The following is a 26,993-nucleotide window of genomic DNA, read 5'->3' on the forward strand; positions in this document are numbered from 1 at the left end:
GAATATTTCAGGTCTCAGCTTCCTCCTCCATTTAGGTTTCTTATTTATTTATTTTTGTAGAACTACAGAAAATCTGTTCAATATACTATTATGTGCCTGTCATGCAGTCTTTAACGTTTCAAAAGGGTTTTTTTCACAGCAATGCCATAGAAGAGTCATTTTTGTTTCCCAAAAGAAACTTTTAATGAACAGTTCTTTTTTTTTTTTCTTAGTGTGAAGAATTTTAATAATCAGAAGAAACTTTTGTGCTTTTAAAGGTTCTACATGGAACCATAAATACCAAGTAACCTTTTAAGAGTGTACGTCTGGCCCTTTAAAATACTGATGTCATTGTAGTTTTTCATTTTATATCCCATGTCTATTTGGTTTTGTTTTCGTTCGAGATAGGTAGGCTTCTATTAAAATACATTGAGTTCTAAATTCTAATCTTTACTTTAAAAGTTAGCATTTGCAGTGGCAGCTCGTCGGGGGAGGCAGAGGAGGCACAGCTTCCCCATAATTTTGAGGTGAAAATGGGAGGAGGACGATTTAATGTTAATAAAATTCACAATTCATTTCAGTTAATGTCTCAGAATGTGTATTTTTTGTATGTAATTTCACAGTTGTAATACCATAACGTGAAAGCGCCGCTTTTCTATCGCGAATGTGCCGAATCTGCTGATGTAATTACAACCGCTAATGATAGAGAAGGGGAGGGGGAGGCCGGGGGAGAGGGCTGAGCTCTTGTGCCTCCGTTGGTAAAAAAAAACTAGCCAATCACCATCGAGTGTTCACTTTCAGCGCTGAAAAGTGTTGAGAAAAGAACCCTGGCAAGGGAGGCTAGCCTCCTTCTGATATCAACCAATCATCACAGAGACGTAAATTACGTCATATTAGTTTAAACGTATGCCGCTGCGCTGATATTGTACCAAGTACTTATGATGAGTAGCGATATTGAATATTTGATCGCCAACAGATTTACCAAGCTGTCATTCAAACAGTATATATACAAATTTAGGGAAAACAGCCTAAGCTGGATATAGGCTACAGCAGTCGGTTTAATTAAATGGCGCAACAGGCAGCTCTCTTTTAACACAGACTTTTAAGAAGGAATGGATGTTTGCGTCAAGTGATAGGCCAGGTAAGTGAAATTATATTATCTTGCTGTATGTATGTCGTTTTCTTTACGTTTTCTGACTAAAAGCAACTAAAAAGCCATTTTAAAGTGGTTAAGCAAATAATAATAATAATAATAATAATAATCGGCAGGGATCCCAGACCAATACAATTAGTGTGCCTCCTCTATTTTAAAACCCACGAGCCACCACTGAGCATTTGTATTTTTCTCAGTTATTGGATTATTTGAATATTAGGTCACGCTTTATTTTAAGGTCCAATTCTCGCCATTAACAAACCATTAACTACGACTTTTGCCTCAATAAACTCCTAATTTGCTGCTTATTAATGCTTATTAACTATCACAATTGATTGATTGATTGATTGATTGATTGATTGATTGATTGTGACTAATCTTTTTTGGGATATCTTAAAAGAACTTGGCTAGGATAATAGGTTAAACTGTTAACTTGCTAGCTGAATGCTAACTTCAACTAAACAACAAAAATCTACGGGGTTTTTGATCCAATAAAAGAATCACTTTACATGACCTTTTACAATATGTTTACATGACCTTACACGGTATTAACCATAATTAATGCAATATTGTTGTCACAATCTTAAAGTCCAAAGATGAAGACAGGTTCAATGGTTCCAACGCAAAAAAAAAAAAATGTTTAATTAAAGAATAAACAAAGGGTATCCAAGCCAAACAGTGTGCGCTTTAAAACAAACAACGGCCGACAACGAACTGAGGAAACTAAGGAACTTAAGTATAAGCAGATAACGAACTTGGTGAGATAATCAAATTAATTGCCATTATATAAACAGAGCGGGAAACTAGAACAAAGACAACAGGAAATGAAAAAAAAAAAGAAAAACTAAAAGTCAATGATAATGAAAACTAAACTGGCATTATTGTTCATGACAATTGTTCATGTAAACACCTAAACCCAAAATATACTTAAGTTTTCACAAATAGGAGGAAGTGTTATTATGGTTTATGGATTCGTATTTTGGCCACAGTTTAAAGTTAAAATGCCTTAATGATGGATTTGTTTCTTAAAAACAATTAACTTTTTGCTTCCAAAGACATTAATTGATGGACTGGAGTTGTTTGGATGTACTGTAATGTTTTTATCCGCTGTTTGGACTCTCATTCTGACGGCACCCATTCATTGCAAAGGATCCATTGGTGAGCAAGTAATGTAATGCTACATTTCTCCAAATCTGTTCTGATGAAGAAACAAACTCATCTTGGATGGCCTGAGGGTGAGTACATTTTCAGCAAACTTTCATTTTTGAGTGAACTATTCCTTTAAGAAGTAGCCCATGAATGTTTTGTACTCTCTCTGTACTCAACTGCAGGGTTTTTTTTTCTTATTTGTCCATGTGGAACTCTTGATACACAGCAGAACCACCCTTGTACCTTTGAAAAGCAGTGAAGCCTCCATGACATAATGCTTTTTCCTCCCAATCAAAATATGATTCGCACTTTTTTCACACCTGGAACTGTCCAATTATAGCGGCGCCACACTCGGGTGGAGGTATCTATTTCCCCCAGCCCCTCTTTGGGGTGTATTTCATTTGCTGTCTTGAATGGACACCAGTGGATTACTGCGCTCAAGAAGCTGTGAAATCCCTTCTGAGACCTTGAACAACCGGGATCACTAGTGTGTGCCCTTTCAACAAATGCCACCAAGGGCAAACCATCCCTCCTGAATACAGACGGGAAGCCCCCACTATACAGTATACTATTGAAACACACTGTGAGGGCCGTTCACTGTATATTTCTTTTTTAATCATTTTTTTAATATATACCTTTTTTAATTAAAATCCTGCTTGAGTCATTTTCTGATACCAGCAAAATTAAACATGTAATATTTAGCAGTTTATTTTATCAAACCACTCCTTTGTGTCTTCATTTTTATGTCTGTTTTTCAATTATTTTCTCTCATTCACGTTCCTTTACTGTTCTTCTGTGTCGTTTTATTTTTCGTTTCTGTTCTTTTACATTTGATCTAATTTTATGGCTCATGTCATTTCTGAACTTTATTTTAGCTGAATTACATTTCCTGATGTTTTCATGTGGCAGAAGCAAATAAATCAAATGCAAGTTTGTTTTATTTGCAGATGAGCTGTTGATGCGTTAATAATTTGTGTTTGTGTCTGTAAACAATTTGTGGTTGTGCATTCAAGCAAAAAACCTTTTTTAAGTCATGAGAATAGTGAGAATTGGTGAACCCTGCTGTCTTTTTCCTGACCTGTGCATAACTCTTCTTGCTTGTTATTGTTAATATGGCTTGATTTCCTATGATGTGAGATATTTGAAGATATCTGGATATTATTTTTATTATAGTATGTTTCACTTTCATTGATGTTCTTTAATGGTCTGGTTACTGATAGTAATAGTACAGATTACTGCAAACTTGAACATGTTAAATCTGGGAAGGCCTAGAAAGTCATGGAAATTAGTAAAATGTTAAAAAGTCATGGACAAGACGCATTTTTACACTGCTCTGAAACAGTTACCTAAATAGTAAAGTTTGTTTGTTTTAATTTTTGTGAATTAAAAATGTCGTGTAATAAAATGAAATTTCAAGGATTAATAGCTGACATACAAATGGAAAAGTCATGGAAAACTGTGAACACTGTTAATAATAATAATAATAATAATAATAATTATTATTATTATTATTATTATTATTATTGTTGTTGTTGTTGTTGTTGTTGTTGTTGTTGTTGTTGTTGTTGTTGTTGTTGTTGTTGTTAATATTATTATATACTTATTATGATTAAAATACAAAAATTTCAGGTGTTGTTTGAATTCCAAGGATTCATAGCTGACATCCATATCAAATCAAAATCAAACATTTTTTTTTTTAATTCTATCACAAAATACATTGAATTAATACTGGATCTTTAATGCTCACAGGAATGTTTCCTTTTTTCAGATTTTGGGTCAGTATCACTGTAAGGTGCCTTTTGGCGTCCTGTAGATAAATAACTCATTTGCCATGATAACTTAACATAAAAATGACTATGAAAGGGTGTGTTATATCAATATGTTTATATTCATAACAAAATAATTACTTGGCTCTTTAGATACATTTTCTAGATTTTTTGTTTTGTTTTGTGTAAGAGGATGCGTGTTATTTTGCTATGTCCCATGCACTGCTCATTAAATTTGAATGATAGTAAAATATTGTCAAATCATACAATTTTACAAATGTTGTTCTCCTATTAATATTTTGTTAAATAAGAGATTACTCAATTTGAGTGTATTGATCATTTGGTAATAAAAACGATATTTTTGTTTAATAAAAAAGAAGAGTTTGTCCATGTCCTTTGTATGGTTGTCCACCCTGTCGTATTGGGGAATCCACCCCTTTAAGAAAAGGCCATCCACTTTAGTGACATCAGGACAACAGATTTTTTTCTCTTCAGTGGCGGGAATTTCAACGGCTTAGGTGAATAAGTTGGTGACTTTTCAATTGACACATTTTCTTCATCTGAGTTTGCTTACTTGCTTTGCCAAAGCTTAACATGTCCACCCTGTCGGCATAAAATATGCCAGAAGAGATTCAAATACAGTATTGTCAAAATATGTAAGTTTAAATATACAAAATTCTCTTCAACAACCAGACTAAATATTTAGCTAGTCACAGTTTGTTGTAAGCTAATATGCTAATTGAAGCTCAAAACGTCCACCCTGTCGGCCACTTAGACTCGACAGAGTGGACATAAACATGACAGGGTGGGCATAGCATTCATTTGTACTTAATATTGCTAAAAACTAAAATGAACATATCAATGTGACTGAGAATGTAATTTTATTATTTATTATTATTATATAATTTTTTTTGAAGTTGAATAAATGTTTCATTGTCATATTTTGTCATGCTTTGCGTGTTCTGCATTATGTGTCCACCCCGTCATGTGCTGGTCCACCCTGTCATCTTGATATTTTACAATAAAATTTTAAATAATAATTCAATCATATCTGTATAATCCAGTGTGTTCAACAGCTAGGTGTGGAGGCAATAACATGTAAACAAAAAACTGCATCCAGATATCACAGTTTTCTCCAAATAAGAAAAAATACATGTGCGAATTGTGTGAGTTTCTTTAAAAACACATGGTTTACATTTTTTTATGTATTTATAATTTGAAAGCAAACAAATAACGCTGTTTAGGAAAGGGACATCATACCTTTCAGAAAATATAATTTGCATCTTAATTTTGCAATGAAAACGTATTTAACAGTAATATATATGTCTATGACAGGGTGGACATATCTTATGGTTTATGCTTCGGATAATGGCCCATAATTATCTAAAAAAAATGTGTGGCTCAGCTAATATGTTTCTATAGTACTTGAGTGTCTACTATTTATGACATGACATAACGCGAATGGTAAATTAAAACCAACATTTTTGAGTATTGTGAGGGTTGAAAGGCACTCTATGGTGATATTGACCCTTTTAAGTTCTGGAAAATTCACATAAATGAGCAATATCTTCAAAAAAGAATCATGGAAAAGATGCTTAGAGCAGAGCAAAAATTTTACATTAGCTATAGGCTATAGTACTTTTTGAGAGTAAAAATTTCCAAAATTTCAAGTGAAATTGTTTATAGCTATTCATAGCTAATCTATAGGCCTATATTATTAATAATCCTAGTACAACAGTATACAGGACTAGAAAATCTGTTAAAAATGTATACAATAACGCTATATAACACTTCACAAAATGCATTGAATTAATATTGGATTGTACTGAAATTGTTGCTTTTTTAAATTTTAAAACTGAGATTTGAATGCCTGGAAAAATGACTAATCACTTAAAAAATGAACGGATTAATTTACTGTAACGGTTCATTTTCTACCCAGAATTGCACCCATCTTTCACCCCATCAGCTACGGCCCTGGTGTCTGTCAAGTGTAAAAGCCTAAAGCCCACCTGAAAGTGCAAGATGCGGCCTTTGAGACAAGCCCTTGTGAGACAAAGTGCAGTAACCTTCTCTAACAAAATGCCACAGCTTATTGCCAAGACGAGTCTGTTGTACCTTTGTCAGGAGTAGACGTTAGTTGGCTTTGACAGGAAGGAGGAATCGCGGGCAGTTCAGTGAGGCGATACTCGAGAGATTATTGGAACTGCACCCTCTACTCATGTGAACTCAATTGAGGCGTCATTCCATCACCGCGCCAAATCATTTAAGAGCGAAATACGGAGCGTCCGCAAATGACACCAGGCCGATAAATAAAAAGACGTGCACCTTTCAGTTGGCGGGAAGGGTTTTAATAAGGCAGTGAGTGTAATCAGTGGCTTCACTAGTGCCTGCCTCCATATAGCCAGGCATGATTGTCCGCCAGGGACGGTGATTTATGAGGGCAGCCGCAGCAGTGGCTTCTTGCTTGATTACATGGCTGCCCGCAAATGCATGCAGCAAACAGATATTAAATCAGCGGGGCATATTCCGATGACACCGCGCTGAAGGGAGCGTGGGCAAGGGAAGGGGCGTCTTCTCTCAGTGTGGGTGGGGAATTGCGTTTCCAGCGGTTTTGATGAGTTCGTTGTATGGCGATCATTACTTGTCATGAGACTGTAAATACTAAGGAGGGTTTTCCCATTACTGACATGTGGTTTACATGGACCCTTGATAATCGCTAGATGGGAACAGGGCAAATGTGTGGCGCAAAAGAGAGTGTGCATTTGCACTATAAAAGCCTGTAGGTTTTGTGTTAATTGAGAAGATAACTAATAATTATTGATCATGGTCAGAGGTTTCTGGGCTTTGTGGCCCCACAGGTCTATTAGTAACATTTTAGACATGCAGCAAACCAGCAAAATATTTAGTCATCGTTAATATTTAGGCTATCATTATGGAAAAGTTCACACAAAAATAGAACAATTTACTCACCCTCAGGCCAACCAAGATGAGTTTGTTTTTTCATTGGTACAAATTTGAAGAAATGTAGCATTAAAGGGATAGTTCACCGAAATGAAATTATGTCATTAATTACTCACCCTCATGTGAATCCAAACCGGTAAGACCTTCATTCATCTTCAGAACACAAATTAAGCTATTTTTATTAAATCTGAACGCTTTCTGACCCTGCATAGAAAGAAATGCAACTGAAACGTTTTATGGACAGAAAGGTAGTCACCATTGTTAAAATAGTCCATGTGACATCAGTGGTTCAATCTTAATTTTATTAAGCGAGAATACTTTTGTGCGCAAAGAAAACAAAAATAACGACTTTATTCAACAATTCTTCTCTTCTGTGTCAGTCTTCAACATGTGTGTGGTGCTGTTGACGCAGGAGCCGGTATCCTATACCTTTCTGGGCCTTGAATGTGCTAGTTGCTTTGCTGTCTATGCAGAGTCAGAAAGCTCTCAGATATCATCAAAAATATCTTAATTCGTGTTCTGAAGCTGAACAAAGGTCTTACAGGTTTGGAACGGCATGAGGGTGAGTAATTAATGACAACATTTTCATTTTTGGGTGAACTATCCCTTTAAATCACTTACTCACCAATGGATTCTCTGCAGTGAATGGGTGCCATCAGCATAAGAGTTAAAACAGCAGAAGGAAAGAAAAAAACATCACAATAATCCACATGACTCCAGTGCATCAATTAACATCTTATGAAGAGAAACATTGTGTGTTTTTAAGAAACAAATTAAGACGTTTTTACTTCAAACGAGTCCTCTATGCTTCCTCCAGTGAAATAGTCATGAATCAGGAGCGAAACATGAACAGATAATGCACTGTTTACAAGTGAAAACAGTCCAAAACAGTTTTAAACAAATATGTTGGTGGATTTTGACGTGAGAGGAAAACACTTTTTATGGCCTTTCACTTGAGGAAGAGTAATTATGGATTTTGATCTCATATTTTGGTCAGAAGCAACAGTTAAAACCTCTTATTGATGGATTTGTTTATTCCAAACGCACAGTTTTTCTCTTCACAAGATGTTAATTGATGGACTGGCATCATGTGTATTATTATTATCCTTTTATCAGCTGTTTGGACTCTCATTCTCTCATTATATACACACATAGGTCTTTCATAGGAACTGAACTGAATTCCTGGTTGGAAATGGCAGTGAATCACAACAGAGATCCTTTAAGTAAGCAAGGACAGGTTTTGAAAATTTAAGACAACAAACTAACTTTTCCTTAAGTGTCTTAAAGGGGTCATATGATGCGATTTAAATTTTTCCTTTCTCTTTCGAGTGTTACAAGCTCTTGGTGCATAAAGAAGATCTGTAAAGTTGCAAAGACTAAAGGCTGATTTATACTTCTGCGTCGGACCTACGCCGTAGCTTACGCATAGACGCACACCCATACGCCGTAGCCTGACGTGCACCTCTCCAAAAATCTAACAGCGCGTCTATTCTACGCAGACCGCAAGTGCTGTGATTGGTCTGCAAGAACCCCTCCCTCCATATGTACTTGAGTTTTGTGTGTGTTTATGTGCACTTTAATATATTTTAATGTTACACCTTCTTATATTAAATAAAACAAAGCAAAGAACAAGTGTCTTATCATTTATTATACTACATAGCATTATACATCAGTAGTTGTCCGCAACAATGTTGATCTGCCGTGGTACAAGTCCTTGTGCAGATTGAAAGAATGCCATCATCTCCTGTTCCGTTGTTGTCTCCTTTTTGTAGTTTTAAATAATGATTTAATGATTTGATATTTATTTGCCACCGTCACGGCTATAATGCTTCTCCGACGAGCTGCTTCTTCTTCGGCTTTTGCCGTGGTACTGCGGGTTACACCAGCAACATGCCCGTGAACACTGCTGACTAGCGGTTTGCATGTGTACTGCACGCTGACGCGGACACCGACGCAGAAGTATAAATGAAAACTGATGCATAGCCTACAGCGTAAAGGCTACGGTATAGGTCCGACGCAGAAGTATAAATCAGCCTTAAAGTCTCAAATCCAAAGAAATATTCTTTATAAAAGTTCAGAGTCAACCACGCCTACCTAAAACAGCTCGTTCTAACACGCCCCCACATTTATATTTACGCGGCGCAATGCAACGCAACGCGTAAAAAGACAGTATAAGTCATTATAATCAGTAATTATGTCCCCACTGGATACAATAAATGCCTCGTTTGTAATGGGTTTTAATGTTTTTGTCTCGTCGCTCCGGCCGGACACGGCATCAACAGTACGTGAGGGGCATAACATTTCCGTCTCACGCTTGAGGTATTCGGCCAATCATAATGCACTGGATAGCTGGCCAATCAGAGCACACCTCGCTTTTCAGACCGATGAGCTTTGTAAAAATCGATGCGTTTCAGAAAGGTGGGGCATAGAGGAGAAACAATAATGTACAGTATGTGGAAAATACTGTGTTTTTTTAACCTTAAACCTCATAAACACATTTCATTACACCAAATACACAAAATAATGTTCTTTTTAGCAGCATCATATGACCCCTTTAAGTATTATTACAAAAAAAAAACGGAAAGGTGAAGACACACTGCTCATCTTCTTTTAACAATATTAATGAGTATGGAATTCAAGCCATTAAACTTTAAAATATGTAAGCAATAAATAATTCAAAGTTTATTTTTGTTTCAACTCTGCTGAAAGAGAAAGGCGCAACCTCAGGCTATAGAACAATTTTACGGCCAGTTTTGTGCTGTAATATGTAATATTAAATTCCTCATCCTTGGGGTTTTCAGAACATTTATTGTTGACAAAATAACCATAAGATGGATAAATCATGTTGTTGTTTTAAAAAAGTAACAAGAACAGCCTTAATTCTTTTTGGTTAATTCATAAGGATTAGCGGGGTAGAAAAATCAATTGCCTTTTTCTTGCAGACGGCAATATGGCAGCTTTTGTGAAAACCAGAGATTAGGGAGCAGCATTAAATCACTTGTCATAAAATGGGGAAACAGACAAAAAAAAAAGGATAACTAAAACAAAATCCTGCGTTGGTTCTATGTCATGCATTTTACAGAATAGCATAGTGCCACCCTATGGATGCAAAATGACAGTTCTCTCAGATTTAAAACAAAAAAAAAGCCTAACTTTGAAGGACAAAGATGATGTACACATTAAAATTTCCAAAACACTGGACAAACTCTATACCCTCTATTTTTAACATAAGAGAGTGGGAGCGGCCATTTGAATGCGAGTCGCTTACGGTGTCACCCGCTTTTATTTATCTCTACAAAACAGCTCGTTATGCTGCTTGATACCCACCGCAAACTGGTTTTTCTTATCATATTAATGTAATGTCGCAATTATAAACACACTGGTTTGTAGCTCAAACTGTGACCGTTCACTGCATTTTTTCCTTCTATTTGTTTACTTCCAGCGGCTAATGGTTTGGAAGTCTCGGACTTTGACGTGACATGATAAATGTGAGGAAATGTACTCTTACTGTTACTGGATGTTAAGGTTTGTGTGTGCCACATTATCACATAGACTTATTTTCAGTGTAACCTGATATCTGTTACTTTTCTCAACGCTGGTGAACCAATGTGATTTACGGGTGAGGCATTTTAGGCATAATTTGTTTGCATGTCAGGTGCCTGTCTTCTGAATTAATAGGCCTATATTAAAAATATAGGATGCATACATTTAGTGTGCACATACAGTATATCTGCAATGCTACAAAATCATGGTAATTCGGGGTTCTGAGCCACTGTGTCCCCCTAGAGGAAAACAAGTTTGTGTCTCGTAATGTTCAATGATCAGGAGAGGCCCCAATAGTATCCAGCTGCAGACCCGCAGCACCAGCAGTTTCAGAACCGCAGCCACACAGGCTGGCAGCAAAGTATTCAGATGACCCGTGGAGGGCGGGGCTTCTACGTCATATCAATGTGGTTCCGGTTAAGAGGTACGCCTGTGTTTTGGACTTTGTAGCAAAATAGAAGAAAAAGGGGGTTTTATGTAAAACCGGTTACTGTCTTAGGAGGGCTTTTTATTTATTACGCGGTGCTTGTCGTTATTTACACTCCAATAATGTTTACGAGAGGATGTTTCTACAAATCCAAACAGGCTTACCAGACTCTAAGGTCATTATGAGGATAATTAATATTAGATAATATAATTTAACATTATCCTGTTTACATTGAAATAAACAGTAGGTGAAATCAACACCGCCGTTGCGTTTGTTCCGTTCTGGACGGTACAACGTTATCCTATTTTAGGAGACAAAAGCCATAGGCTGATTTTAGGGTCATTAACTGTTTAAATCCCCCCTGTGTGATCTGATCAGATTACAGTCTAGCAGTGAGATCCTTGTTAGTTAGTTATTCAGTTGGGACTAGACAACTAAACAACATGACTGATTTAAATTGCCAGTCTAATTCTCTTGTATCTGCACTAGCTGCGTTTGCTTTCCTTGTATCTTCAGCATGTCTTTTTTACAGACCAGTGATTATAACAAGGTCATATTGTGTGTTGATCTAAGTCTGTTGTTGTTTTGAGTTTTTTTCCCCCTCAGTTTGAACCTAATTTCGTGTCGTTTATGTAGAATGGGGAATTTCACGTCGGCAGCGCCTGGGTTGTCAAGCTCAGCGTGTACTCAGCTTGTCCAGGTAAGCTTGTACTGGTTTGTTTTGGTTCATAGTATTCAGAAAATTAGTCTGACTTCTTTTTTCAGTCATGTCGATTCGAATCTGTATGACTGTCTTTTTCTGTGAAATTAAAAAATTCCACACAGCCCAGATCAGAAAGATACGTGAATTAATGATTTAGAGTTTTTTTGTTTGTTTTTGTTGTGAACTGGATCAAATGAAAAGGTTTAACTTAATTTGATTCACGAATGAGAATAACAACTGAAGAATTTGTCATCATTTACTCATGTTGCATCATTTTTTTTTTTAAGAATTTTGGTAACCAAACAAGTCTCTATTCCCATTGACTTCAATTGTATGGACTAAAAATACAATGGAAGTCGGAGGGAAACAAAACTTTTGTTACCAACATTCTTCAGTGTTTACATACATTAGGGCAGCACGATTGATCAGAATAAAACGTATTATATAAATAAAAGAAGCGCTATATGGCTTAGTGCAATTATCAGATTGCAGAGGCTACGATTTAGTTATAATATAAAAATGCGCTGCATGTGTCAGAGTAAAGCATGGCACTGTGTTCTTTTACACACGAGCAGCTCATAATCCAGTGTTTTTAGCGTCTCAGAGCAGTTCAGTTTGCAGTGAATGATATTTGGAATGAGAAGTGTTTATAACCAGCTATTTTTAACAAAAGAGAAGCTTTAAGGCCTACCCAACGTTTTCCTTCAAAATAAAAGATCAGTAGTTTAAGCCATAAATATTAGTATTGTAATTTTATGGTTATTTTTACAATTTTACAAAATGTTACACTGTAATATTACAATAGTAACATTTATTTTAAAAATATTTTATATAAAACTACTACTACTACTACTAATAATAATAATAATAAAATATGCATATACATACAATATTATAATACATACATAATTTTGCTATAAGTTTGATTGCATCATATAATCATTGCTATTAATAGTGTTCATCGTCTGTTTGATTGCGTCATTTGTACGTCATACATTTCTGCCATATGTACATCAGCTTGACATAGTCACCTCACCACTGATAAGCTACTACTAAATATATTGTAGAAACTTAATTTCCTGTAAAGCTGCTTTGCAACGATTTGTATTGTGAAAAGCGCTATACAAATAAACTTGAATTGAACTGAATGTATTTTTACTATTATTATGATTGTTGTTAATAATAGCAACAACAGTATCTTTAAATCATATTGAAACATTATCACATCAATTTTGCCCTACAAACAACAACCAAAGCAGACCTGGAGGTTTTCTTCACATTTCTATCACATCAGCAGTTGTTATCAGGAAAATCAAAAGCTGATTTCATATATGTATCTTATGCCTTCAATATCTGTTTTTATTTATTAACCTGGATCTTTTTATACAGGAGGTTGTGTCCAGTAACTGTGTTGTGATATTCTCCAAAACCACGTGCCCATACTGCAAGATGGCGAAGAATGTTTTTAAAGAGATCGGAGCTGCATATAAAGTTGTTGAACTGGATCAGCACAATGATGGTGGACGTCTCCAGGAGACCTTAGCGCAAATGACAGGTGCCAGAACAGTAAGTCCTGTAATTTATTTATGTTTATAAAACATTTACAGTCCTGGATGCTGATTAGAATTATGCACACGATTAGATTTATTGTGTTTGCCAAAATAGTGTTGTTGACCTTAACCCTTTTAACTCCTTCAGGTGCCAAGAGTCTTTATTAACGGGCAGTGCATTGGAGGAGGCACAGATACAAAGCAGCTCCACCAGCAAGGGAAACTTCTGCCTCTTATTGAACAGTGTAGGCCGTGCTGTTTGAGTACCAGCCCTGAGGGCTCAGGCAATGCTCAGTATCAACATAATCAGTCATAATGTTTTGTATTATGTGTTCATACTCGTTGGTCACCCGTGAACAGCCCAAACAGAGGTTAAGTAGATGTGTTTTAATACGTATGCTGCTGTCGGGGGGAAAAATACTTTCCTGAATGATTGACATTATGAGCATTGTTAGTTTGGGGTTGTTATGCACGGTATGCTTTCTTGTAAAATATAATATCAAATGGTATTACACCAAGCATTTTAGATGACTTTATTTGATCTGAGTTACAAAACCTCAGTATTCCTTTATGTACATAACTATTTAAAATAAAGTATTAAAGTCTTTTGCAAAAATGTTGAAGTGTTCATTTTTCTGATGTAAACGCACAAACACCCACTGGTTTGAAATAAAACCTTATTTTTCATACTGATTATTAATACTAATAAATATTTCTGACTTTGAGCAGTGATGTATGAACGCCTGTTTCTGCCTCAGAATTAAAAAGGTAATTGTAACTTTTAATCTCATAATTCTGACACTTTTTCCTGCAATTCTGAGTTCATGTCTCACAATTTTGACTTTTTTGCAATTCAGAATATAGAACTGTGAGCTATAAGCTCAGAATTCTGACCTCACATTTTTGAATTGTCAAATATAAATGCAGATTTGCGAGGAAATATTTAATTTATTCATTCATTTGAAACGGGCTCCCATAATGTCTACATGAACTAAACTGTCAACTCTGTTGCTATTCTGAAGCCCTGTTAAATCATTTTGTAACATTTTAATTTTGAAATTAAATAAAAAAAAAGGCAAAGACCTGCTCGCCTCGAACACGCTCCTGGACACGTGGAGGCAGAAGCGCCTCACATTTCTAAGGCACCACGTGAAGCAGAAGAATGACGTCCGTCGAAAGGAATGCCGGGAAAACTACTGTATGTGTGAACGAGTCCCATTAGCCTCGTCTAACCGCTACTCGAGCACAATTTTCTGTTTACAATAAGAAACATAATTACAGAAATGGCGGGAAGCGCTGGGGAATGGTGTCTTATGGAAAGCGACCCTGGAGTTTTCACAGAGCTGATAAAGGGCTTTGGTGAGTTCTCTATATTACATACATTAGCGGTGCGTGTGAGTGCGCTAGTTTTGCTTCATTTCAGTGCTTTAGAATTTCAGTATGATTTGTAGTTTATATTGGGTTTGATTACCAGCCTGCAATGTGGTGTAAATCCATATAATTGGCTGAATTCATTGAACGGGCTCTGCGCATGAGTCAGCGCTGCACTTGTTAATTAATGCAGAATGACAGCTGCCTCACATTTCTGCTGTTCTGAACCTGTGTACCGTATAAATGTCATTGAACGTGGCTCAAAAAGTAGTGAGCAGCCTACCTAGACGGCGTTTTTTGGGCATCATGTGTGTTCCGAATCATATTTGGGCATCGGAACAAGCATCGTTTTGTATTCATTATTGGTGCCTTTGAACAAAGTTCGTTTAATTATTGCTGCTTCTGAATGTTTGATTCAGTAATTTGGGGGCTATACCCCCCAAAATACTGAATCAAACATTCAGAAGCAACAACAATGACGATTAATCGATTACATTAATCATAATTTAGATTAATTATAATTTATGATGCCTTCCGAAAACAAGATACAGCGTGTGTTGTATCATGTATGTTCTAAGCATTTGATTCGGTATATTTAGGCTTTTATTTGCACGTTCCAAACAATCGATTTATATTTCTGTCAGCATTGGTGGTTCCTTACTAACGATCATTGACCACAGTATATTTGGACAAGTTCCGAACATTCGATTCATATTTTTGTGGACATTATATAGATGCTTTCCTACAATGTCTTTGAGGTGCTTTGGGGTATCGTTTGCTTGTTCTGAACGTTCATATTTTTTGTGGGGATCATATTGCGTTCGAACATTCGATTCAGCGTTCTGAGAATTCCATTTCATTTTGTTTCCCGCAAACGTTTGATTGGAAAATTTGATTCAGTATACGTGTTGTGAACATTGAATTCGTTTTTCATGTGGACAGTATGCGTTCAAACATTTGATTCAGTGTTTGAGTAGCATTTGCAAGTTCCAGAGAGTCGATTCATTTTATGTCAAGACTCCCTCAAACATTTGATTCATTACAAGTGGACATCATTTGCGTGTTCTAAACGTTCAGTCCATTTTCCTTTGGATATGCATGCGACCATAGATTCGATATATCTGCGAGTCGTTTACCCGTTACGAACATTCAATTCATATTTTTTTGTAGACTTCAAACATTTGATTCAGTATGTTTGGCCATCATTTGCACCTTCTAAAAATTCTGTTTATATTTTTTGTGGACATTAAAGGTGCATTGAAACATTTGTCACAGTATATTTGGACATCATTTGCACGTTTAAAATATGTAGTTGATCATTTTGTGTGCATAAAAAGAGTGTTTGAACAATTGATTCAGTATATTTGCACATTCCAAGCATTATTAGTATGTTTAAATGTTTCTGGATCATCATTGGTGTAATCAAACATTAGGTTCAGGATTTTTAAAATGACTTCATACTGGTGCATTTAAACATTATTTAGGCATCGTTTGAGAGTTTTGAATCCTCAGTTCAGCATTGGTTTGTTCGAAAGTCTTGCGACATTGATGTCTCTGTTGTTGTCATTAGGATGCAAAGGTGCACAGGTCGAAGAGATATGGAGCATGGAGCCAGAAAACTTTGAAAATCTCAAGTAAGCAACACCCTTGAATCAGTTATTATATTCAGTCTTCCTCCAGTGTTTAAACTGCAATTGAATATGCATGTAAATCATTTCAGGCCCGTTCATGGTCTGATTTTCCTCTTCAAGTGGCAACCCGGTGAGGAGCCAGCGGGGTCTATAGTTCAAGACTCAAGGCTGGAGGAGATCTTCTTCACCAAGCAGGTGCACAATTACGAATTTCATCAAATCCGCAAACTGCTGCTAAGAGCAAAAAGGATATCTAGAAAATAATATTCGCAAACATACTGTTTCAGGTCATCAATAATGCCTGTGCGACCCAAGCGATCGTCAGCGTGTTGTTAAACTGTACACATCCTGATATGCACCTTGGGGAAACGCTGACAGAATTTAAAGAGTTTTCGCAGAGTTTTGATGCTGCGGTAAGTTGGCGCGCATTTTATTTTAAAAGGTATTTTTCATTATTATTGCTTTATATGACTTTGTTTATGTTTAAGATGAAGGGGCTTGCTCTCAGTAACTCTGAAGTGATTCGACAAGTTCACAACAGCTTCGCCAGGTTATTTCTATGTGCTTTTATGAAGGTTTCTTCTCTTTTACAATATATAATAAGTGTTATATAACACTGAGAAATTGCTTTTTTTTTTCTAAAGACAACAGATGTTTGAGTTTGATGCAAAGTCGTCGGCTAAAGAAGAGGACGCTTTTCATTTTGTGAGTTACGTTCCTGCTAACGGCCGACTTTATGAGTTGGACGGACTTCGTGAAGGACCCATAGATCTAGGTAGGTGGAATCGATGTTGAATCGTTTGTTTTTCATCAGTTTGTTTATGTTTTTAATAATTTTGTCACATTTTACAGGCGTGTGTAACGAGGATGACTGGATCAGTGCTGTACGGCCCGTCATTGAGAAAAGAATACAGAAGTAAGCGTCAAGCCAATGTGATTTGAGTTGATATTTCTACAGAAATTAAGCGTTAGCGTTAGTTCCGGCAGGTCACGTGAGTCAAGCTTGCATCAGCTGATTCTCAGCTGATCACATCTACCTATAGGAATACGACACCTATCGCAGCATTCCTATATAAGCTCTATTCAGTATTATTCAGCAGCTTTTCAGCTTGCTCCGGAGCAAATTACCCTCCTCCATCCCCAGCTCCTCCTTTCGCCACAGTCAGGACTTGGCTTTCTGATATTCCTTGCTAATCAGACTCCTTTATCTTGAATAAAGTGTTACACTTAAATATCATTAAGTACATTAATGATATCTGCCTTGTTCTGTTCTGTTAACCCTAGGGGGGGTTATTATTGCTGCTCTCCCTGCTCATTCATGACAGGCTGCATGGATGGGCAGGGAGGTTTTTGCCGAGAACAGAACCATACCGCCAAACCAAACGTTATGCTAAGTATCTATCATTTTGACGATAGTGGTCCTGACAGAACTGGGTTTTATTAAAGCATTTCTGCTTTTGAACCCATCCAGATACAGCGAGGGTGAGATTCGATTCAACTTGATGGCCATTGTTTCAGACCGCAAGATGATTTATGAAAAGAAGATCGTTGAACTGCAGGCGCAGCTCACAGAGGTGAGATCTTCTGACTGCGTCAAATGCTGGAATGACAGAATGATGAAGGTTGTTTAAAGACTGCTGTTTCTGCTGTTCACAGGAAGAGCCGATGGACACAGACCAGAGTGGAAATCATGTCAGCTCTATCCAGTCAGAGATCGCCAAGTATCAGCTCCAGATCGAAGAAGAGAACCAAAAACTTAAGAGATACAAAGTATGTACTTTTCCATCAGTTACATACTTTATCATTTAAAAATGTAAAAAGTATCATTTAAAAAGTAACGTATTAATAGTGTATTATTAGGAATATTATTAATATTAATAACTCAAGTTGTCTTTATTATTATTGATAATGCATATAAAACGTGACATTATTATTTATATTAAATATGTATTTATTCATTCATATTAATTTGTTAATTTTCATTCATATTAATTTGTCTATTAAAAGGTTATATTACAAATTATATATAATGCATTATAAAATAAAATATTATTAATCAATTATTGTTATTAAAAAAATAAAACATTAACATTATTAATATTAAATACATATAAATATATAATAATTAATATTAGTACAGTATAACATTATTAATATTATTATTTGTTTTCCTTATTGATGTTTTAACCCCTTAACTGTCACTCACATTTTTGAACATAGACGTGAAAGTGCACGATCCAAACTTAAATTTTTATAATTTATGAACTAAAACATTTTGTAACATGATATTGATGTACCATTTTCATGGTAATGCAATGTTTGAATTTAAAATGGGTTTCAAAGGATGAATTTTGAGATTTAAAGGTTTCAATTGATATATAATTTCTGATGATTTCTAAAGTGTGATAGAGAAAAAGGCAACAAAGAAGACTTTTTTTGACAAAGGTCAGAACTCCTGTTATGATGTAGATTTTTGAGGTGCACTCTTGTCAAAAATTAATCTATTACAATCATGACAAACTATATATCGTTGGAAAGGTCTAAGACTCCTAAATAGATATTTTACCAATGTTTTTGTTCAAAATTATTTAAGAGTCTTAGACCTTTCCAACGATATATAGTTTGTCATGATTAGATTAGGATTTAATTGTAATATAGTAATACAGTATAAAGATAACCTTTAAGTTATGTATGTTATCAAATTATTTTATAATAATATTATTTTTCTAATAAAAAAAAAAAAAAACAAGTTATTTATATTAATAAGTAATATGATATTGTATAAAGTATAAAATATCAAATATCTCAATACTGTTGTTTTTGTTCCTCATTGACACTTATAAACTTAAGTTTTTAAAATTTAACTTGACTTTATAATAATAATGATAATAATAATAATAATAATAATAATTTATTTTTAAGTTATAAATATAATTCATGTAATTATAATATTATAATTATTAACATTATAATTTATTATTATTAAAAATATAAAAACTATAGTTGTAAATGTCACTTATATAATATTAATAATAATGTATTGTTTTATTTTAAAGTTTTTATAAAATATATATTAATTATATTGTTATTATTATTAATAATAATAATTATTATTATTATTACAAATTATATTTAATAACAACTTAAATGAAAACAATAACATTATTTTTATATTACAATAACATGTTTTATTTATTTATTATTATTATTGTGGGTGGTGGTGGTGCCTCTTAAAGAAAGTACAAGCATATGGGACTTTTTTTTTTTTTTTTTTTTTAAGTTTTTTGTAATAATATAATAATAATATTTTTTAATAATTATGTTTATTTTTACATTTTTATAAAATATAATTTAATGATATTAATATTACTTTATTAATATAATAATAATTATTATTATAAAGTGATATTTTATAACAACTTAAAGTTAAAGAAAACTTAATGGACCAATGAAGAAAACAATAACATTATTATTATTATTATTATTATTATTATTATTGTGGTGGTGGTGGCGAAATGCCTCTTAAATAAAGTATAAGAATATGAAAAGTAAAAAAAGAAAAGTGAAAAGTAAAAAAAAATCTACACTTTTTGTTTGTTTGTTTTTTTTTAAGATTGAGAACATTAGAAGGAAGCACAACTACCTACCCTTTATAATGGAGTTACTGAAGACGTTGGCCGAATATCAGCAGCTGATACCACTGGTGGAAAAGGTAAGTCCAGTCACAGTCACCAGTGTGTTTGATAGCCTGTCTCATCACACCACTAGAGGGCAGTGTATACGTTATCTTGACTTTGCTGTTGAGCTTACAGTCTTTTGTTCTCTTGTAATTAGATTTGCATGAAACACTATATTTTCTCTATATTTTCTGGGATTTTATCGATAACGATAATTAGACTCCTAAACTCCTAAAGTTTTTGATATTCTTCATATTCTATGTGGTCAGTTCACAGCAGTGCTAAAATATTAATCTTTTCCAGTAAGTTTAAATAGATTTTTACCTTTTATGGGCATCTTTACCTTTAAAAAGCCATTTTTTCTAAAAGTCTGCATCATCTTCTGAGTCAAATTCTTACATTTAATCGGTCAATTATAATAATAATAATAATTAGGGTTGCAAAGGGGTGGAAAATTTCCGGAAACTTTCCAAAAATACCTGGAATATTCCAAAAAATCCTGAAAAGTTTCCAAAATTTCTGTAATATTTCCGAAATTTACTGGACATTTTCCACCTTTTTGCAACCATAATAATAATAATAATACATTTAGGCTGTTACCAAACAAATGAAATCAATATCAACAAAATTCATCTTTGCAGAAGTTGCATCTGAAGTGTCATTTAGATGTATTTACACGTTAATGCAGCTCGGAGGGACATGGAATGCTTTAACCTACAGTTACAAATGCATAAGTAATGTTTTGATATTTTAACGTTGAACTGATATTTGAAATTATTTAAAAAATGAAAAGATACTTTAAATGTGAAATTAAAACCGCCAGCAGGTGGCAGCAAGCCACTGTTAAGTGAGTCATTGCGACTGAACCGAATCATTTAAACGGTTGATTCATTCAGGAACGAAACACTGCTCAGTCATGTTGCTCAGAGAGCAAAACTGTGCTGTGGCTGTGTTTGGAATGATTTTTGTTGGCGAAATTGAGCAAAAACAGGCAATATGGTGACTAAAACGTAAGTCTCTTAATATTAACTTATTGTTTACGGAATCAATATCACATTTGTAATCATGCCGATTTTTGAAGAAAAAACGGCACTCTTCGTGTGATAATCGATTAACTATATAAAATGATATAAATATATACATTTTCTGTCCCCATATCTTGAATTGTGATCATGTGATGGGGCAGAACTCCGCCGTGCGCGATAAAGAGAGCAGAGGAGAATTATAAACGCGCGACCATGTAGAGACAGAAATGACATGCCCTCGTGTAAATAAGATAAATAGCATAAGACTATTTAGTTTGTTTAATAAAAGAACAAGATGTAGACCTGTTCTATATGAAAGGTAACCTTAAATGATTTCTTTTGTGATCTGACTATATAGAAAATACAATTAAATAAAATTAACTTGCCCTTCAAGGGGGCCGGGGCGCCCCCTAATATAATGGTAGGAGAAACACTGGCATCCATATAATATCCTAGTACATTTGCATTTATTCACGCAGAGTGCAGTGTTGGAAATATTCTTGTATTCCAATTCAAAATTCTAGGGGCCTCATTTATCAACAGTGCGTACGCACAGATGTGTGCGTAATGAGTGCGTAAGAACAGTTTCACGCAAAGTGTGGGATCTACAACTTGTACTTGTACGTAGAAATGTGTGTAAATATAAGCACACCTCTGAGCATGCTTACGCAGAGAATCTAGTGGCAGAATAGCGACACTACACATAAAGAGCATTTAAGAGTGTCACAGTATGCATTAAGCAATCCACATATGTCCTGTTTCCTTTAATTATAAAACACTCAGTTTATCATGTCTGGTTTTAAACAGACAAGTTGCGTAATTGGTGTCAAACCCTATAAAAGACTTTTGTTTGTCTCCGTACAATGGCTTATCTTGCATTATTGGAAGACTTGGCAAACAATGCGCTCTGCAGAGAATGCGTTTTCAAAGACCGCGCTGAGAGTGAGAGCACAGAACGGCTTCTCAGTCGGTACCGCTTTCTTTGCCATGATTTCGGTGAGGACACATACATTCACGTGATTTATAAAGGGAGGTGTTGTCACCATATATGGTTAATTGGAGGTGTTTCCGAATGCAAGTGAACGTGAACGAGCATGTTACTTACACACACATGTGGGATTTATCAACAATGATTGCTTACTCATGTGCGTAAGAATTGTGTGCGCACGTTTGATAAATACGGATTTTCTTGTACTTAGGCACATAATAAATTTCATTCGTAGGACAAAATATAGAACCTTTTCTACGCACTGTTGCTAAATGAGGGCCCAGGAATTCCAAATCTGAATTCACTTCAAAAGGGATGAATATTAAATTGTTTTTTCCCCTCTGTTTCTTCAGGCAAAGGAAAAACAAAGTGCCAAAAAAATACAAGAAGCCAAGTAACCCCACAGTGTTAGACCCGGTTTAATTTTATGCCGCGGAATATCTTGATGTGCATTTGTCTTCTGTATCCCATAAACGGAGCACCTGGAAGTGAAGTCTTGCTGTCATTTCCTTCATGTCTGTGCATGCATGCAAAGAGATGTTTAAATGTCTTATTTTCATATAAATTTAATTTGTTCAGTAATAGTGTTGTTTCATGTTGTTCTTTTTTTCTGATTAGCAAATGGAAAAAAAACGATAAATGAGTCTTAAATTGCTGTAAAATATTGTACATTTAAGCACTAATGTATCTATTATTCATGACCTATTAATAATGAACCTAATCAGAATTAAATTTAAATAACACAAATGTGAAAAGTCTCTTCTGTTAGTAACTGTTAAATCGAGAAAGATTTATAATTATGATGCATCATAAATCTGCACTAATAACACATGGAAAGCGTCTTGCTGTCCGTTAAGCAATGTCAAACTGCTTCTTGTTTTCTAAGAATTGGGTTGCTTTACTTGGCAGTTTTGTGTTTCTCATGTTTGTAATAGAGCTGGTTTTTGTCCTGATGTTTCCTGTCATCTGGGATGTTTAATTTGGGAGTGTGACGCAGACTCACATGGGCAGACAGACTGCCGTCAGGCTTGTTGTTCCCACCGTAGCAACCAGTATCGAAAATGCATCTCTATTTGCATTCCTCAAATATAGCTTACTAGTTATTCAGTATGGATTTAATGCAAAAAACAAGGTGTTTTATTATATATATTTTTTTTCCATTGACAATAACAGGATTACTGTTAATCTTTTTTTTCTAATCTTGTCTACTACGTTGTCTTTAAAATCAAACTACTGTGAGAAATATTCACTGGTGGAATAATGGGTAATTTCCATGTTTTCCATGTTTATTTTTTTTCCTTCTCAAAAAACTATAAAGGAGAGTATTATTTTGGTGCTATTTATGTATAATAACTGTTAATTATTATTTTAATTAGGGTTTTTTATTTTAAGTTTTAGTAATTTTGTGCATTTTGTCTTTTTTAGTTAAATTCAGTTTTTTTTAAAGCAATATTTCTAATTTTAAGTGTTTTTTATTTAATATTAAATATTACAAGAAATATTTCTTAAAGAGGTCATATGATGCGATTTCAATTTTTCCTTTCTCTTTGGAGTGTTACAAGAGTACTACTTTCCAAAAGTCTTCCAAAATATCCGCTTCGTCATGCCTGGAGCTGATCCATGCTGGTTGCTGAGGAAATACTTCAACTTCGCGCTGTCGATCGCCGGATCGGCTTTCACCGTGGACGAAGCGGAGTATATTTATTATAAATATATTTTATATTGTATATTATAAATATATTTTTTGCATTCCCATTTGCTCAAATAGCAAAAGAAAAACTCCACGATAGTGTTTTCGTGACTTTCAATAAAAGGAAAAAAATTAAGAGAGACTGATAACGGCAGTCAGAAGAAAGAACGATGTCAAATTTACCATCCCTCCCATAGACGCTGCATTAGAAACACCCTCGCATTAGCGTTAACTGTTTTTTTGTAATTTGATGCAAAGGTGATATAATACAAAGAATAGTGTTATAAATGTACATACATTTTTTAAGTCCAACAAGTCGCTGAATTTGTCCGCACACTGAAAACATTTTTTTCAATCAGACCAGAAAAGGTCTCTCAAAAATTTAGTTTTTATTTTCCATATGCAAAAGTGAAAAAAGTGACAAAGGTGCAAAGTGTTTTAAAAAACAGACCAGAGAGCAAACATTTCAGCCCATGCTTATAAAGCAACAACACACTTATAAAGGCACAATTGCAAATTGTTGACAGCTGATCTTAATCAATGAGGGATAATTGTCATGCCAACAATTTCCCTTTACAAAAAACATACAAGATCCATCTCTTCATTTAATCCAGTCGGGGTTAATGATTTCAACTCAAAAATCCAAAAAGCTGACAAAATCCAATTCTGCTAGTGATTTTGAAGTTTTTGCCTTCTATATGAATTGCCTTAGGTCATCCATTAAGTTCACCTATCGTGGGGACAACAGACATGAATTTTTTGGACACAAACATCTCAGTTATCAATGGCCAACTTGTATCTCTGTATAGAAAGGAAACTTGTAAAAACAGTATTTAACATGCAAGGAGTGCTCATCCCAGGTCCTTGAAACGTGGTCTGCCGTATAGTCAGTTTATGAGACTTTTTCGCATTTGTTCTAACAAGGATGACTTTGAAGCCAAAGCCCAGAACTTATATAGTGATTTTTGATCTCGGGGATATCCAATCAAGTGGCTAGATACTGCATTAGGCAAAATTAGATCTTTGCCAGATGATACTAACTTGACCTCCAAAAATAAGAAGTTTTCTTGTGTAATTAAATCTACTTTTAGTCTCTTGAGTCTAGAAATCAAAAAGGCAATCAATAATCATTGGCATATCATACAGAGTGATTGTGATTTGTCAGGCCTATTCACTGATCCACCTCTCTTTGTTCACTCCAGGCCTCCAAATCTACGAGATAAATTGGTGCGTGCAGATACCTATAGCCCCATTCCTGGGGCCCTCTCTGATGCCCAGGGAAATTTTCCATGTAAAGATTGTGTTGCCTGTTCTCATTATTTAAAATGCAAGTCATTTACACATCCACAAATGGGTAAAGTCTACAAAATTAAACAATTGATCACATGTTAAACAACTCATGTGATATACATTATTATGTGTACTTGCCCTTTATTGTATGTTGGCAAAACAAAACGTGCATTGCGCACTAGAATTGTTGAACATATGAGTGCTATCAGGAGACAAGATCACACTTTTCCGGTTTTTCGTCATTTTGAGTCTGCGAAGCATTCTTTTTCTGATTTTAAGTTCCTGGGCATTGAGAGGGTTCTTTTGCATAGGAGGGGTGGTAACCGTGATACAAAATTGTTACAAAGAGAGGCTTTTTGGATTTTTGAGTTGAAATCATTAACCCCGACTGGATTAAATGAAGAGATGGATCTTGTATGTTTTTTGTAAAGGGAAATTGTTGGCATGACAATTATCCCTCATTGATTAAGATGTCAGCAATTTGCAATTGTGCCTTTATTATAAGTGTGTTGTTGCTTTTTTGCCTCATGAGCACTGAAGAAAGCATGGGCTGAAACGTTTGCTCTCTGGTCTGTTTTTTAAAACACTTTGCACCTTTGTCACTTTTTTCACTTTTGCATATGGAAAATAAAAACTACATTTTTGAGAGACCTTTTTTGGTCTGATTGAAAAAACATTTTTCAGTGTACAAATTCAGCGACTTGTTTGACTAAAATGTTCTCCCTTTTGCTCTACGCACCTGAGAACTCGTTCTTTTTGAGCGCACACAATTCCTGCTTCATACATTTAAAAAAAAAAAATAAATATGAAAAACTTTCGAGGATTTACGATACTGATGACCGTTAAACGCGTTATCACAGTCTTGTGAAAAGGGTACATTTATGCAGTTCCGTTTGATGACGCTAGAGGCGCTAGAAATTAGGGGTGTTCGGTTCCAGGTTTTTCGGAGTCGACTCCGATTCCCGACTCCCACCATCGGAGTCGATGGAATCGACTCCTCAACTCCATTTAGCGTGACTGTCCAATTTAGTCAAATTTAGCGGTGACATTACCTTTAAATTAGCTATCACCGTTGTTTGCTGTTGCCGACACTTAATTTCACAGAGGGAAAAGTCACGAAAAACAGCCGTGGTGGAATATTCTCTCAGAATTAAATAAAAAATAATATATTCTTTAATGAATTCGTCACATAATGGTCAGGGGATGGCGCTAAATGCATAGGCTTAAACACCATTGATATTAAAGGGGTCATATGATGCAATTTCAATGTTTCCTTTCTCTTTTGTTTCACTCATAGTCCGTTTGCAGTGCGTGTTTTCTTTTTGAGCATTTGCTTTTGTTGAGCATTCACTCGATGCGTTCCGAGCGGTACGTATATGCAGCATCGCAGCGATCATTCCCGCACTGAGTCTATTTTATTTTTGCTGTGCTGCACACACTGAATTAAAGTGACAGGGCATTGCTCACGTTAAAAATGTACATGGATTGATACGAAATTTATTAATTGCACCATAAATGCATATAGGCTAATTAAAGTAGTTTTAGCTATATGGGTAAAGCAAGGGAAAGTACCCTAAACTTTTAGATAAACATGGTAACCGATGGCACTCGTGGAGTTAGAAAACAAAGTGTTTTATGGCCAGCAGGGTTAATGTAAATGTAAATGCAAAAAAAAAAAAAAAAGGCACGAGAGGGCTGTTTCTGTCAATGGTAAGTTTTAATTTAAAATTGTGATAGCCTACTACCTTAACGTAAGAAAAGTAGACTGTAGGCTGTTTACATGTTTTGCCACTTGCTTGAGCATCTTATATAAACTTAATATATAAACCAGTACAGAAGTAAAATGCATTTAATAATATTGTGCTTACACGTGAATATGTATGAGTGAAAAGATCATCACTATGTTGAGAGAGAGAAAAAATTAGTAACAACGTTCGAATTTGAAATCAAAGTTTTGCATTTAAAATACGTTTTTGGATATGTGCAGACCTTCACTTTTGCGCGTGCAACGTTTCACAAGCTTGCTCACCTGATGCCCGCCCTCAGTGCTCTCTAAATGCCAACAGCTCGCTTGCTCAACACAACCCAGC

The 26,993-nt window shown here is 35.0% G+C and overlaps 2 protein-coding genes across 4 annotated transcripts; both read left to right on the forward strand.

The window, feature by feature from the left end:
• Nucleotides 1-10,796: 10,796 nt before the first annotated feature.
• On the forward strand, nucleotides 10,797-13,806 carry glrx2 (glutaredoxin 2). Of its 3 annotated transcripts, XM_016455654.1 has the most exons (5): nucleotides 10,797-10,838; nucleotides 10,901-10,975; nucleotides 11,615-11,678; nucleotides 13,071-13,247; nucleotides 13,380-13,806. In XM_016455654.1, the coding sequence occupies exons 1-5, from the start codon at nucleotides 10,819-10,821 to the stop codon at nucleotides 13,545-13,547; spliced, it is 504 nt and encodes a 167-aa protein (XP_016311140.1). In that variant the 5' UTR covers nucleotides 10,797-10,818; the 3' UTR covers nucleotides 13,548-13,806. The 3 variants fall into 3 exon arrangements, with proteins under 3 accessions (XP_016311140.1, XP_016311148.1, XP_016311131.1); XM_016455662.1 differs by lacking the exons at nucleotides 10,797-10,838; nucleotides 10,901-10,975 and adding an exon at nucleotides 10,986-11,153 and having other exon boundaries at nucleotides 13,380-13,805; XM_016455645.1 differs by lacking the exons at nucleotides 10,797-10,838; nucleotides 10,901-10,975 and adding an exon at nucleotides 11,377-11,528 and having other exon boundaries at nucleotides 13,380-13,805.
• Nucleotides 13,807-14,372: 566 nt separating this feature from the next.
• LOC107664699 (ubiquitin carboxyl-terminal hydrolase isozyme L5-like) lies at nucleotides 14,373-22,505 on the forward strand. Its single transcript, XM_016455346.1, has 11 exons — nucleotides 14,373-14,590; nucleotides 16,173-16,236; nucleotides 16,323-16,428; nucleotides 16,521-16,646; nucleotides 16,722-16,783; nucleotides 16,878-17,008; nucleotides 17,086-17,149; nucleotides 17,705-17,807; nucleotides 17,890-18,003; nucleotides 19,847-19,945; nucleotides 22,277-22,505. Exons 1-11 carry the CDS (start codon nucleotides 14,515-14,517, stop codon nucleotides 22,319-22,321), a joined length of 990 nt encoding a protein of 329 aa, XP_016310832.1. The 5' UTR covers nucleotides 14,373-14,514; the 3' UTR covers nucleotides 22,322-22,505.
• The last annotated feature ends 4,488 nt before the right edge of the window (nucleotides 22,506-26,993 follow it).

This window comes from Sinocyclocheilus anshuiensis, unplaced genomic scaffold (genome assembly GCF_001515605.1).
Source record: "Sinocyclocheilus anshuiensis isolate Anshui unplaced genomic scaffold, SAMN03320099.WGS_v1.1 scaffold417, whole genome shotgun sequence".
Taxonomy (NCBI): domain Eukaryota; kingdom Metazoa; phylum Chordata; class Actinopteri; order Cypriniformes; family Cyprinidae; genus Sinocyclocheilus; species Sinocyclocheilus anshuiensis.

Bases quoted from the DNA above. Each gene is read 5' to 3' on its own strand.
- glrx2 (XM_016455645.1), top strand. From the start codon at position 11,422: ATGACTGATTTAAATTGCCAGTCTAATTCTCTTGTATCTGCACTAGCT. The intron at 11,679-13,070 runs GTAAGCTTGTAC...CTTTTTATACAG, and splicing joins CGTGTACTCAGCTTGTCCAG to GAGGTTGTGTCCAGTAACTG. The intron at 13,248-13,379 runs GTAAGTCCTGTA...TAACTCCTTCAG, and splicing joins AAATGACAGGTGCCAGAACA to GTGCCAAGAGTCTTTATTAA.
- LOC107664699 (XM_016455346.1), top strand. From the start codon at position 14,515: ATGGCGGGAAGCGCTGGGGAATGGTGTCTTATGGAAAGCGACCCTGGA. The intron at 16,647-16,721 runs GTAAGTTGGCGC...TTTATGTTTAAG, and splicing joins CGCAGAGTTTTGATGCTGCG to ATGAAGGGGCTTGCTCTCAG. The intron at 16,784-16,877 runs GTTATTTCTATG...TTTTTTCTAAAG, and splicing joins GTTCACAACAGCTTCGCCAG to ACAACAGATGTTTGAGTTTG.